This window comes from Marmota monax, unplaced genomic scaffold (assembly GCF_021218885.2).
Source record: "Marmota monax isolate L192 unplaced genomic scaffold, Marmota_monax_Labrador192_F-V1.1 WCK01_AAM20220418_F8-fsc00116, whole genome shotgun sequence".
NCBI classification, from domain to species: Eukaryota; Metazoa; Chordata; class Mammalia; order Rodentia; family Sciuridae; genus Marmota; species Marmota monax.
Window position 1 is genome coordinate 4,437,742 of NW_026695220.1, and position 14,313 is coordinate 4,452,054.

At 34.7% G+C, this 14,313-nt stretch overlaps 1 protein-coding gene across 1 annotated transcript in view; it reads right to left on the reverse strand.

Annotated features, from left to right (window-relative positions):
- Positions 1–14,313, reverse strand: part of Eys (eyes shut homolog) — a 1,592,434-nt gene that overhangs the window by 256,528 nt on the left and 1,321,593 nt on the right. Inside the window, 1 exon segment of the mRNA XM_046432606.1 lies at positions 5,127–5,235. Within this exon segment, the coding sequence (XP_046288562.1) occupies positions 5,127–5,235 (109 nt within the window).

Here is a 14,313-nt window from a genome sequence, read left to right on the forward strand (position 1 = left end):
TGGCATTTATACACCATGGAGTATTACGCAGCACTAAAAAATGACAAAATCATAGAATTTGCAGGGAAATGGATGGCACTAGAGCAGATTATGCTTAGTGAAGCTAGCCAATCCCTAAAAAACAAATACCAAATGTCTTCTTTGATATAATGAGAGCAACTAAGAACAGAGCAGGGGGGAAGAGCAGGAAGAAAAGATTAACATTAAACAGATACATGAGGTGGGAGGGAAAGGGAGAGAAAGGGAAATTGCATGGTAATGGAGGGAGACCCTCATTGTTATACAAAATTACATATAAGAGGTTGTGAGGGGAATGGGAAAATAAACAAGGAGAGAAATGAATTACAGTGGATGGGGTAGTGAGAGAAGATGGGAGGGGAGGGAGGGGGGATAGTAGAGGATAGGAAAGGTAGCAGAATACAACAGTTACTAATAGGGCATTATGTAAAAATGTGGATGTGTAACCGATGTGATTCTGCAATCTGTATTTGGGGTAAAATTGGGAGTTCATAACCAACTGGAATCTAATGTATGAAATATGATATGTCAAGAGCTTTATAATGTTTTGAACAACCAATAAAAAAAATTAAAGAAAAATAAAATAAAATAAAAAAAAAATAAAAGAAATTATTTACCGGTCAGCAAGAGGGCAGAATAGGAGTCCCAGACTCTCCTTCACCCAAGGACACAGATTAAAAAGAGCATGGATCAGTTCCCTTTGTCAGAAACCTAGAAAATAGTTAAGGGGCTTCTGCATGTCAGGCAAGCATGAAATCAGCTGCACTGAATCCGGAAGGAAAATTCATTCCTTCAGTAGGGTCACTTGCCCCAGCATAGCATGGTCCAGTTAGGAGAAAACTCTCAGCTCCAGTTTCTCACTAGGGAGGAAAAGAGAAGATTGAAACATGACCTGCATGTAGAATCTTTGGTGAGCTCCCCAAGGGATCAAAATCTATTTTGTCTGAATCTAAGCATTGACAGGAAACGGTGCCATACTGGGGATCATCAAGAACAAAAGTGACAGTTTGGACTAGTACACAGTCATTCACCACAGTTCCAGTCTGGATGACTCAGTATGGGTGAGTGGGAAAAAAAAAATCTCAATTCTCAGCTTCTTCCTGGGGAGGGAAAGAATGGGATCCAATGTTTTATATTTTGGGGAGACTGCTCATGGTACTAGTTTCTGTCCTATCTGTCTCAGAGAATCAGTGGGCCGAGTATACTATAGATACTTGGGAGATGTTGATAACAAAAGAGCACTGGAAAACTTGACCCTGCTTTAGAAGACCCAGGGTACAGCAGAGAGAGGGCAATGTAGATTGGCAGCCTGTCTCTCAGGGGAATGGGAGAGAAAAGAAGAGTGGAGCATGCATCCAATGTTCTGGCTTAGCAGAGGGATGCCTGAGGGGCTGATTTCTGTGTTGGCCAATTTGGAGAGCTGATGGAACCTAGCATACTTTAGAAACCTGAAGGTTGCTGAGAAGGAGTTGGCTAACTTGTGTTCTAGAGAACCTGCAGCACCACTGTCAGACACTCAAGGGAGAAAGAGGTTATGAGCTCTTGAAAAAAGAAACTGGTAAATCACTCCAATTGGGAGTTTGCATGTACAAGATCAGAGAAGACACAGCTATAGAAAAAGTCTGAGAGACTCTCAGTCTCTATCCTTGCTGTCTTGTAAACATCTTTCCCTGTATCAAGTCAGTCCAAAAAGACTGGGAGAGGTAGCTGTTTCTTTTCTTTTTTCCAAATGTATGAATCCTACGGAAGTTACAAAGTACAGGAATAAACAGGAAACCTAATCCCCACCAACGGAACAAAGTAAATCTCCAGAAACCAATCCTAAATAAACAGAGGTATTTAAACTACCTGACAAAGAATTCAAACTAACAATCTTAAAAGTGTTCAATGAGTTCAGGAAAACAGTGCAGAAATGAGATTATCATCAGAGAGAAAGAACATACAAAAATGAACCAATCAAAAACTTACAAAAATACCTAAAATTTTAAAATTCACTGAAGTTCAAGAGCAGATTTAATCAAACAGGAGACAGAGAATCAGTTAACCAGAAGCCAGATCATTTGAAATTATCCAGTTAGAGAAATAAGAAGAAAATTTAAAAAGACTGAAGAAAGTCTAAGGAACTTAAAGGACAGCATTAGGTGAGTCAATATATACCATATGGAAGAAGAAACAGAAGAAGGAGAAGGAGGGAGGAGGGGGAGGGGGAAGTGGAGAAAGGGGAGAGAGGGAGGGATGAGGGGGGAAGGGGAAAAGAGGAGCTGGGGAGAAGAAACAGGGAAAGGTTATTTGAAAAAATAATACCTGAAAACTGAAAATTTGGAAAGGAAATGGGCACTTAGATTCAAGAAGCCCAAAGGAATCCCAGTGGAATAGTCCTAAAGAAGTCCACTCTGAGTCACGTTGTGATGAGACTGTTGAAAGTCAATGAGAATTTTGGAAGATTTAAGAGAAAAGTGACTTGTCACAAAAATTGAAACTCCCATGAGACTCACAGCATATTTCTCCACACAAACTTCTCAAAACCTTTCACGTTAGAAGGATGATATACTCAAAGTGCTGAAAAAAATCTGCCAACCAAGAATGCTGTATCTGGGCAAAATTGTCCTTCAAAGATGAAAAGGGCAGAAAGTCTTTCCCAAATAAACAAAAACTGAGGGAGTTCATCACTAGACCTGCTTTACTACATATGCTAAAGGGTGTCCTTCAAGTTGAAATAAAAGGCCTCTAGAAAGCATCATTAAAATATATGAAATTATAAAATAGTTATGTAGAGAAATACAGAATACTGTAAGGAGTTAAAGGTACCTTTTTTTTTTTTTTGATAGTCTGTGTCAAAGTCAATGACTCTTAGAATTAAATGGCTTTGCCTCACAATTTTATCAGTGCTTATGTCTTTATTCTACACACCTCCACATTCTACAGTGAATAGGTATAATTCACAACTGGAAGCCATCTCTAGGTGTCTTTTCTCGGACAAGGACCTGTCAAGATTTGGAAAGAAAAGGGCATTTATCAAGGAGGCTGGTTACAAGAGGGTGCTGAGGATGAAACTGATGCTCCTTGGCTTAGAAGAGACTATGTCTAAATAAACCCATTGTCAGCTGGAAAAATTGTCAGTAAAAATGCACTTAGTACATCTCACCTACTGCACATCATAGCTTAGCAACACAGTACACTTGAGAGTACTAGTTATACATTCTAATGAATACGTGGCTGACTTGGAGCTACAAGTGTGGCTTCTACTGAATGCTTGTTCCTTGGCATCATTGTAAAGTAAAAAAAATGTAAGTAGAACCATTGTTAAGTTAGGGAATGTCTGTCTGTACCAGAACCCTGGGACTGGGGTCTGGTTGAGAGAATTCCATCATGCTCGACCTCCACAGAATGACTGAACTGAACTTTGTGGTTAATACAAGTTAGGAGGTAGCATTCAGAGTCTTATCCACTCAGACTCTGGAGCACTTGAGTTGGACTGAACACTAGAAGACCAAGAGCTGTAAAAGCTGTGGTGCCTCCTATCGTAATAGTAGTGAAGAGCAAGTGAGGCTTTAGAAAGCCTGCATGCATTCATTATTTACCTCCTCAAATTATCCAAATTATTTTCTATTTTACTCAAAAAATTCTGTTCTCATGTACTGGGTCTCTGTGTGTGCAGGTGCATTATCTGGGACATTCTGATCAGTATTTTATTTAGTCAGCCTCAAGGACAAGTGACTGATGTCAAACAGACTATAAGTCATATTTGAAGTATTCAACAATAAATATATATGTATTGAGCATTTTAATTCTATTTATTAATTATGTGATTCATCAATGTCTATGTTAGCACAGCACATGTTATTTATAAGAAAATATGGAGCTTTTAATATCAAAATGATAACTATACAGAGTTAACATAGATGTAATTATAATAAATATTTTATGTTGAATTTTTTCAAAAAACTCTGAGTGTTTCATATATCTTGGACCACTTGAATATTCCAGGTCTTGAGTATAAATATTTAGCTCTCTTGGCATGACTTTTTAAAACATGAAATAACTTTGTTTCTACCTAAACAACTCACTTGAACAGTTTTAACTTTGCTGCAGTAGCAAGTCAAGAGTAGTAGAGTGTAATACAAGAACAAAAAAGGGTAAGGAATCAAAATGACTGGAGTCAAGTCTCTGTCATTATTACTATAAAATTTTGTACAAGTCTATATTCAGTTTCCTCAGCCATAGAAAAGAGATAATCACTTTTACTTTGCAGTGTTATTGTAAATATCAAATGAGATAATGCATAGTTTGGCCATAGTTTGGAAAATATAATGTGCTTAGACAAATGTTAGATGTTTGTGCGTGCTTCCTTTGGATGACTATATACACACAACAAGAAACTATACAAAAGAAGTGGAAATGAAATGAAATTTCCAATTTGCTAGGGCCGTGCATATTGCAAATTTTAATGTGTACCAAAATTAGCACTTTAGAGCTCTAATTATACAGATTAACTCTCTACATTGACAAATGAACCAAGAATTCTTTATCTTAACTCTGTTGCCAGAAAGTCATACTAAGAAGCATATAACCAACCACATCATTAAAATGAAAAGAATTCAGCAGATTGCTTGGTCTCTGGAGAGACAGACATCCTCTGTTCTTCCAATTTAGCTTGATTTGATGTTTCTAAGAAAAAATACCCAGCTAGTGCAAATCTAGAAGGCTGAGAGTGGGCTTGTAAACAAGACTACAAGAGTACTATCACATCCTATGAAAACAATAATACAAGTTTTGTATTATAAGTTTTGTAAGTTGTTGTATCTTGTTACTTTCTCATTCTTTAAATTGTCTTTTTTTTTTTAAATCAAGCACAATATATTAAATTCAAAGTGTGACAGAAAAATCAGTTTATTTTTAAGTTTAACAAAACATTTTAGTAATAGGCAAAGTCAAATATTTAATTATAACTAAAGAATGAGATAAAATTTCTGGTGCTTTGCTGAGAGTTTTTACAAATAATCTGTTCCACTGAGAAATATGATTAATGCTTAATAACATAAAGTGAATAGTTATTTGAAATGCTAAGGGCACAATTAGCATTTGAAACTAGATATTTGCAGACCTACCTGAGAGGTATCCGGAACCTCTGTGTCTTTTTTCCATAATGGAGGTTTTCCATATACAGCCATTTCAATCATACAGGCAAACCCAGGACTGTCACCCGGCATCGTGAAGCTAGAAGTAAAACAGAAGAGGCCATTATTGTATGCGTTATCGGCAAGAATAGAGTGACTTCACACATGGATGGTAAGTACTACTTCAATGAGAGAGGTACTTTATGGATCACAATAATCCTGAAATATGGCTTCAGCCAACTGTGAACATTTTCGGATAGATAAAAGATATATTTCTTTTTCTAACACTGCATTTCATTTTCCTTCTCTCCTCCTGACTTTCAATCAGGTCTTGAAATGCATTCAGAAAGTTAAATCCCCTACAAAACAAAAAGAGCTTTATGTGTATAAGTAGGTATTGATAAATTTTAAGTGCTAACTGTGGTTGACATATGGTCTTACTTACATAGGAGATTGTTGGACAAGTAACATCAATGTTAAATGATGCTAAACTCCCTAGGTAGAAAATTCTCCTCCTTGGCCTACAGGGGAAATAGAAATGGAATAAGAAATGAAAGGCTGCATACCCCTGAGCAGTGAGATTACACTGTGATACAGTTATCAGAACTCAGAAAGCATGCTGCTAATGTACCAGCTGGTACTGTTTCAGAGATAAAGAAAAGTGTAAGGTTAAGGGAATTTGAAGAATGAATAGCAGAAATGGTCAACACACAATTGAAAATTTATCAGGAGTTTCTAAATTGATGCAATCAGATGAATAGGCACATATAACAAAGTACTTGGCGTTCTTTTAAAACACTTCATTTAGAATTTTAAAAGACAATTCCAATGATATTACCTAGACACTTGCCATATGTAGCAGTATTAACTGGCACTGTTATGAAGTTTATTCTGTAGAGATAATAGGAATATATTTACTGATATTATTGATAGCTATTTCTGCATACTGAGAATGTGAATAATATTAATTCTAATTTTGGTTTATTTGTATTTTTTAAATTTTGGACAGTGATCATAGATTAAATTTTACTTTGAATTTTGAACAGTCTTTCCAGTTTGCCTTGATCCTTTCAGTGCAAAAACTAGGAACATTCCTGGTAAACCTGAGTCATTGTTCATTCTACTTTTAAAACACACAAAGTCAATTTTATTAAATGATTATTGGTTAAATTATTTTATTATTATTTAAATAACTATAGGCTTAGATGAATGGAGAAAAACAAGCCAGAGCCCTTCCCTTCCCTATCTTCCTACAAAATGCTAAGCCACCCTCTTGGGTGGCTCCTTCTGTCCTCTTACCTAAAAATACAAATCTTATAGCGTTGCTTCAATAAATCATTCCACTACTTTTTTGGCTTCCACTCAAGTTTACCAAAGTCATTTCTAATTCTGATCTGATCACTTCGGAATATTCTTAAATTCTAAGAGTTCCCAGTTTGTGTGAACTGTACTGTAGGGATCTATGAAGCCACTTGCCATTGTCGTTGATTATGGTCAGGCTGACATGCATGGATGCTTCCTACTGGAGATGGAAGGAATAGATTTGGGGAATGCACGTCTTTACTAACAATATGATTTCTCTTGCTTTCATTTAGAGTTTGTTGGAATCTGAACCTGAGTTGCAGTTCTGCAAAGGAAGTCACTTTATCTCCTTTCTGTTATTCCTCCTTTTCTCCCTCTGACCCTTCAACAAATAGCTGATTCTATTGTCTGCTTAGTTTATATACTATTTTGGAAATTGCTACTTTAAATCCACAAGAGTTTTCCCCATGGGGAGATTCTTATCACATTCATTTTTATACTATGTTGTATTTGTTTATAGACTAAATTGTGTTGTAATAAACAAAAAATACTCTATAAACAAATTAGATATTTTGCCATATAAATCATTTGATGAAAAATCTAAGTGCATATCCCTTATGCCTTTCAAGTATTGCTGAGGTCTGCACAGTCTAATGATTTAAAGACTCAAGGATCATATTTTGAGATAATCCATTGACTGCCTGAGTGATCTTAGGCAAACCACTTAACCTTTCTTCCCTGAAGTGTGATTATCCACATAAGGGAGATAATCATTCTTAGCTCATAAATGGTTAGTGAGAATCACATTATTTAATGTACATAAATCATTCAGTGCTAATATTAAAATCTGAGTTAAAGCAATTATTTGCTGACTAGACAGGGATCTCTAAAGAGATTTTTATGAAAATAAATTACACAGTCAAGTTGAAGTGTTCATCTACTTCTACTAATATTGCTTGTAATGGAGTTCAAAATCAAATACTCAATTTGAATTATTTTAAAAAGTAAAACTTGATAAATGGAACATTTTTTTTCTGGTGTTCTTAACAGTTTTGTTCTTTAGATCTATAATGGTCTATAATGATGTTAACCAATATGGCTGAAACATTTGATTTGTAAAGGACATTTTATTTGTAAACTTTTAGAAGGACCTGAACAATCTGTAAATTCTGTGTATCGAGAACCAAGGAAAGGGTTGTAAAAATGTAAATAAACGAAAAGTGGATGTGATAGGTTTATGAGTTAAGTCAAATACTTTATATAATTTAATGTTATTCAGTTCCTATGCTAGAGTTATAGGATAATAATTTACATGGAAGGATGTATGTGCGAAATAGAAAAATGAAGACAATTTGAGTCATATGACATAACTTTTATAAAAATATGCAATGAGATGATACCAGAATTGCTTTCACTAATATTTTCAATGGCTATCACTATATGCTGAGACTAAGGATGATGCTTAATTTGTGTGCTTTTTAATTTGTATTTTATGAATGTTGGACATAGAACATATATTTTCTATTTTTACCCCATAAGATGAACGTATACTTTTCAAATTGATTTTGAAGTTTATTTATTTATGGTATTTTTCATTTTTAAAATTGGTGCATTGTTATTTTATAAAATAACAGGATTCATTGTGACATATTCATACATACTCATCCATCAATTGGCTTGATTGATTCCCCTGTGCTCCCCCCCCTTTCCCTCCCCTTCTTCCTCTGTCTCTCTTCTATTTTCATGGAAATTCATTTTTTTAAAGGTCTAATGAATTTGGCAACATTTTTCTGTTGTTTCTTGGGTTCTATGCCTTCCCTCCAGGTTCACCTCTCTACCTACCTTCTTCCTAAGTATCTTTAATACCTCTTGTATCTGTGGATAGTAAACCCATCGTCATATCACACTTCATTTCACCCCTGAATAATGGCTTAACTGCTGAGAATTTTAAATTGATTTTTCTTTTAGAACTTTAAATATAGTATCTGATTATATTCTGCTTTCAATTGCTGATGTGAAGCCATTCTCAGTTCAATGTAAAAGCTCTTCTTTTGTTACTTTAACTTTTCTCTCTGGCAGCTTTAAGATCCTGTATGTACTTGGGATAATGAGTGTGGGTGTGGATTAATCATTGTAAATTCTTCTCTATACTCACATGCACTTTTGATATTAGAAATTATATATTCTTTCCATTTGTAAAAATTCTTAACTGAACTTCACATATTGCTTTTTGATATTCCCTGACTTTTCTGTTTCATTTTTTGAAGCCATATATATGTCTTCTAAATTTCTTAATCTTGTTTTTGTTCTTTAAAATAAATCACAATTTCTCTGTCCAGTACTATTCTCGGGTATCATTTGTTTCTTTGTCTCCTGACTATAGAGTTTATTCTATTGACTGAGTTTTAAATTTTTCTGATTATTTTTTATTTTCAAGATTTTGAATCTTTTCCATAATTTTTGTATTTACTCTCTGCCTATTTGATTTTATAATTTCTTTTTTTAGCTGGAAGTTATTTCTTCATTTGTGCATTCTGGCATCCTACAAATATTTATTTTACAGTTTTTACTAGACTCATAAGAATTATTTAGAGTGATTCATATTGCATGAGTTTTTTGCTTTGTTCCATTCTCAATATCATGCGCAGGCTCATTTTGAATGGGAATGTTTTTGGTTTTTTTCTCTCTTCCTTATTTCCACTCTTGTTCTCTTGTGCTCTTCTGCTATGCCCAACCTGCCTGCATCATGAGAGTCCTGTCAGATCCTCTCACATCTAGACCAGAATCTTGGATAATGGATACTGGTAATTCTGTCCTATAATGATATTGAAGGTGTCTACAGGTCCATGCACACAGCTGACAGAGGATTCTTGGTGAAGTTCAGGACCTACTACTTGTCTGCAGTCTGTGGTCTTTCTGGGCTGGAAGCTAAGTCAGAATCTCAGATTGCAGTCTTTCTCTGTATGTTTATCCTCCTGCTTGCCCACCCTCCTCCCTCCTCCTTCCTTCCTTCCTTCCTTCCTTCCTTCCTTCCTTCCTTCCTTCCTCCTTTTCTACCTATCATCTCTGTACCTATATAAAATATTTCACAATCATTCCTTGTCTAGGGGAGATGTTTTTCCTGTTTTGAACTTGGCTTTATGTTTTTAGTTGTCTATTTTTAGAAATTTTCTGTATGACAGCTATGTGTTAGACATTGAGGAGGAGTGTCAAAGTGTGAAGTTACGAAGTCATCTTGACTAGACATCCCACTCATTTTGATATTAAAAAAAATTGTACACCTATATTGAATTGCTGTGATACCCCATAAAGATATACAAATGATATATATGAATAAAGATTTTTAATCTGGTAGAAAATGTGTTTTGTGAAAAATTTGAATGCCATGCTTGAATATTGTGTTGTTTTAAATATTATGCTATAATAGAATTTAATATCATTACATTTTTTAAATCTGAAAAAGACATCAGAATTTTGTACCATAATATTGTTCAATAAAGGGAACAATTTTTTGATTATTAAAAAAACCCCTAAGCTCTTGCCTTTGAAGGGCCATGTAAACAGAAAGTTATCTTTGATCTGTGAGGAGAAGAATGACAAAAAATTAAACAAGCCATTTGGAAGTACCTTTCTGATTTTATAGGCTTAAATTTGAAAGGCCTAATTTCTTTGGCTTTTCCATCTCAGGTTTGTTGTGTGCTAAAGGCGTTTGGGTGCATCTGTCTTACATATTTTTCCAGTGGTATATTTCAAAAACCCACAAGTACAGTGGTTTGTTTCCTTCCAGAGAAAAACAGAAAATACGGATTTTTTTTTCTTTCCAAGTCATCTATGTTAGGTTTGTCAAGTCTGGGAGTTATACAACTCACTAGCATTAAACCATAATGAAATTAAACGCTTTAAAGGACTATTGCATTGTTGTGCTAAAAGCACAGAAAACATAGTTCACGTATAATTGCAGCATGAAGTCATGGTATAACAGTAACAGAATTGAACAGCACCAATTGCTTCTAGGGAATATTGCAAAATTGATGATAATACTGAATGCTTTCACAGGTGCAAAACATAAATGTTCTTTTTTCTTGTCACTAGGCTTGGCTATTACCCAGCTATGATCCTGGCTCGTTTATATTAGATTTTAGCTGTTTTGAGCTTGAATTAAATTTGCTAGTAAGTTGTTTCATCTTTTCCCTTCCTTTGCTTTTGCTTCCCTCCCATTTCCCTTCTTCCCTCACCACCTCTCTCTCTTTTCCCCTCCCTTCCTCCCTCCTTCCCCCCATCTCTCTCTCTCTATGTCTCTCTCTCTCTTTCCTGTTAGATTTTTCAAGTAAAGCAAAACATCAGATTTCCATATAGCTAACTTGCAATATACATAGCAGTTAAATGAATCTCCAAGTTAATAACTATTGAAGGTCTAATGAATAATAACTAGTCTTAACCTTTACCAAATGAATATATGTCAATTGCTCTGAAGATAATAGATAGCTAACTCATTAAGTGCCAGTTCAGAAATTTCATTTAAAAGAATCTTCCTAGGTTAGGCTTACAATTGTGAGAGGATGAATTTGTTTGTTAGCAGCTCTGATCTCCACGTTCAGCCAAATGTTCAGCTCTGTGTGAGAATAGCTGGGATGGAGGCTGATAGCCTAGAGACTCAATGTCAGCAGATGGCAGTAAAGATACATGACAGATAATGAAGGCATTGAAAGGTATTTGGTCCATAGGAAGACTAACTTGGGATCTAATTGATAGTGTGATTATTTTAGCTTTCTGTTTGTAACTAGAAAACATGGAAAAATATGCTTCAAAGATTATACATCAGACAATATGGATGAAACTGTCCAGAGACATACAGCTTTCTTTCTCAGTTAACATATCTAATGCCACTGTCATTGCTGTATGAGCAAATTTAAGAAACTGTTGTTCAAGAATGTGATGATTTTCATACATACCTTTCAATACAACCATATTTCCTTAGGTTGTTAGGGCAACTCAGCACAACCTGAATGTTACAGCAGAGCAAAAACTTAATCAGGCACAAAAGCCATAGTGTCAGGCACTTTGTCAAACAAAAGCAACATAAACACACCAAAAACATCTTGAAGCATTCCTTTTTGTTGAGAGCATCAAGGAACTGGGCAGCCTGGCTATACAAATAGTGAGTACATAAAGCATTTCATGGTCTTTAATAAGTGGCTGTCATGAAGACTTTTTGTCCCTGAATGACAGTCATGCAAGGGTAATTGATTTTAGCTGGTTTTAACTAGTCTTTCCTCTAACAAAGGAGGGAGGTAAAAAACCCTCAAATATATTTACTAATACATTACAGAGAAAACCAAGTCATTTTCCTGTGAACAACTGATATGATAAAAGGCTCTGCGATGATTCCTGAGGACTGCTGAGCAGAGCTTCGCTCACACCCTTGATTAACCAGAGCAGTCGTCAAGGGAACATCCAACCAGCCATCATAAGCATCTGAGATTTTCTAGGAACAGTGATTTTTCTTCTGATTACACATATCCAATTCATGTGCAGTGGGACCCACAGCTTATTTTGCAGATTTTCCTACCTCTTGGTAGCACCTCTACACATGTCAACAGCTCAAATTCTTTTGTTTTTCTTACCTTGTAAAAATATCCGCATAATAACCACTACGATCATACACATTTAAATTTTGCATGCAGAAAGGTTACTGTGTTTCTTAGTTTTTATTTATCCTTTTTGTGTTAGCCTGACATCCAGCTTTAATCTGGATGATTAATGATTAATCTGAACATTATGAGGAGGAGTTTCAGGGTCAGTGGTGTGCTGAAGCAGGCCGTTTTTGCACATCTCATCCCAACTCCATGGTTAGTGAATCCATGTTGGTATCTTGAAATTGACCAAGGTGAGAGTATTTAGGACAGGGAAATTGGCTTACTGGTACAAATTAGTACCCTCTTCCCTTTTTCCTCTGATAATGGATTCTTTAAAAGTATCTGAGTTTTTAAGAGTTTCCGAAGTTTCTTGCACATTTCTTAGTAGCCTTTAATCATTCTCTTAGAACAAGAACGTTAAGAAAGCCTCCAAACTCAACTGTGCTATTAGCATTTCATTGGGAATTTCAATAGAAAATTTCCCTTATTTTTAATAAGTTAGTTCACACCTCTATATTCAATTAATTTACTCTGATGATGAATGTGGATTCAAGGAATTTTACCTCTAATACATGGTCAGCTTACAAGGATCAGATAATATTTAAGTTTACCATTCACATCCCAAATTGATTTGCTCAGTGTTATTTACTTTTTAGCAGTTTAGAGGTCTATGTGTATCCAATCCTTTAAGTAATCAATCAAATCTCAGGAGGTAAAAATATTGATTGCTAATCCTTTCCTCTCCAACACTTAAACTCAGACACTTTAATATTTTGAGAAAGTAAAATTTTCCAAGTTGAAAGATCATATGGAAAAACTCAATTAGATAATAAACAGATTACCAAATTTGAGAACAAAGCAATTCTGATGAAGTTGGCATGTGCAAATTCACTCCTGTATGGTGGTAAGTGAATCCAAAGATATGTTTTCTTCAGGAAAAGGCCATTGTGTTCCTTTCACTTTTTAAAAGATATGTTACACCGAGAGATTATTTTCTATAAAATTACTGAATGTTAACAGTATGTGTGTATTTTCCTTGTTTTCTAAATACTACAGTTTCTGCATGATTAGTACTATTCGAAGCATGTAATTTTCCTGGTGGTGCATTTTAATTTAGATTTACTTAAGAAGCAGAAAATATTTTAATGCTGAAGTATTCATGTTGTATCATGTTTAATCAAGTAAGGTCAGTAACAATCATCCTAGCGTTTCTTTAAAAATATGAAAGTAGATTAGTAAAGATGAAAAAGGTTTAAATTTCAGAAGCACTTTCTAGGCCAAAGTTGTAAATTTCTCATCGCTCTAGTGTAGAAAGACTGAGTGTGATTCAGTGGGCCATGCCTGAGATCGATAGCTCTTTGGTTTCACAATTCTTTGCCAGCTAGCTCACCATCTATGTCCTTTGCCTCTCAGTTTATTTCATTTTCTTTGATCAAGAACATCTATGTCTTATTCTGAGATGTACCCTGTTCCTAATGACTTCTGAAGCTTTACATTTATCTTCTCCCCTGTCTTTCTTACACACTTTGGCAAACATGACTTCTTCATCTTTAAACCTTCCTATAGGAAAAGAAAAAAAAAGTCAAACTAAATTCTTACCTCAAACAAACTTTCTATGTGGTGATAACCCAGACAAGAAAAAAATTTAAAATAACTGACATAGAAATGGAATTGATGAATATCTGTAATGGAGCCTTATTGATTGAATGAAGAATGACTCCTTTAATTTTGACTCCATTTCTTATTAATGTTTCCATGAGTGTACTTTTAATTTAAAGATTGAAGGGTATTTAATGGAATAAGTGATCATGATGATGACAAAAATATGCTTTGTTTTGCCTCTTACAATGAAGAAAATACATTGCTGGAGTTGTTCCTTATAAGAAAAACAATTACACTAAATGTTTTGGAATTTTTCCAGAAGATGATACATGAAATATTCAAAGTGGAAACAAAAGTCACATCATCTCATATACAGAGAAAAATCATTGACAGTTAGAAATGATATGAATGTTTTGTACCACTTGATACAAATAGCAAACAAAATTACTGCAAAGCTCATAGGCTCAAGACCACAATGAAATTAAATAAACTCTAAAATCTATAGACTATGTTAATTTAATGTATTTGTGTAGTCTCAATCTCCAAATAACTTAGTATGAGGTAAAATAATAAGAAATAGGAGGAAAAAAGAAAAGTTTTTGTAGTAAAATAAAGTATAAAATAAATTATTTTTTCAG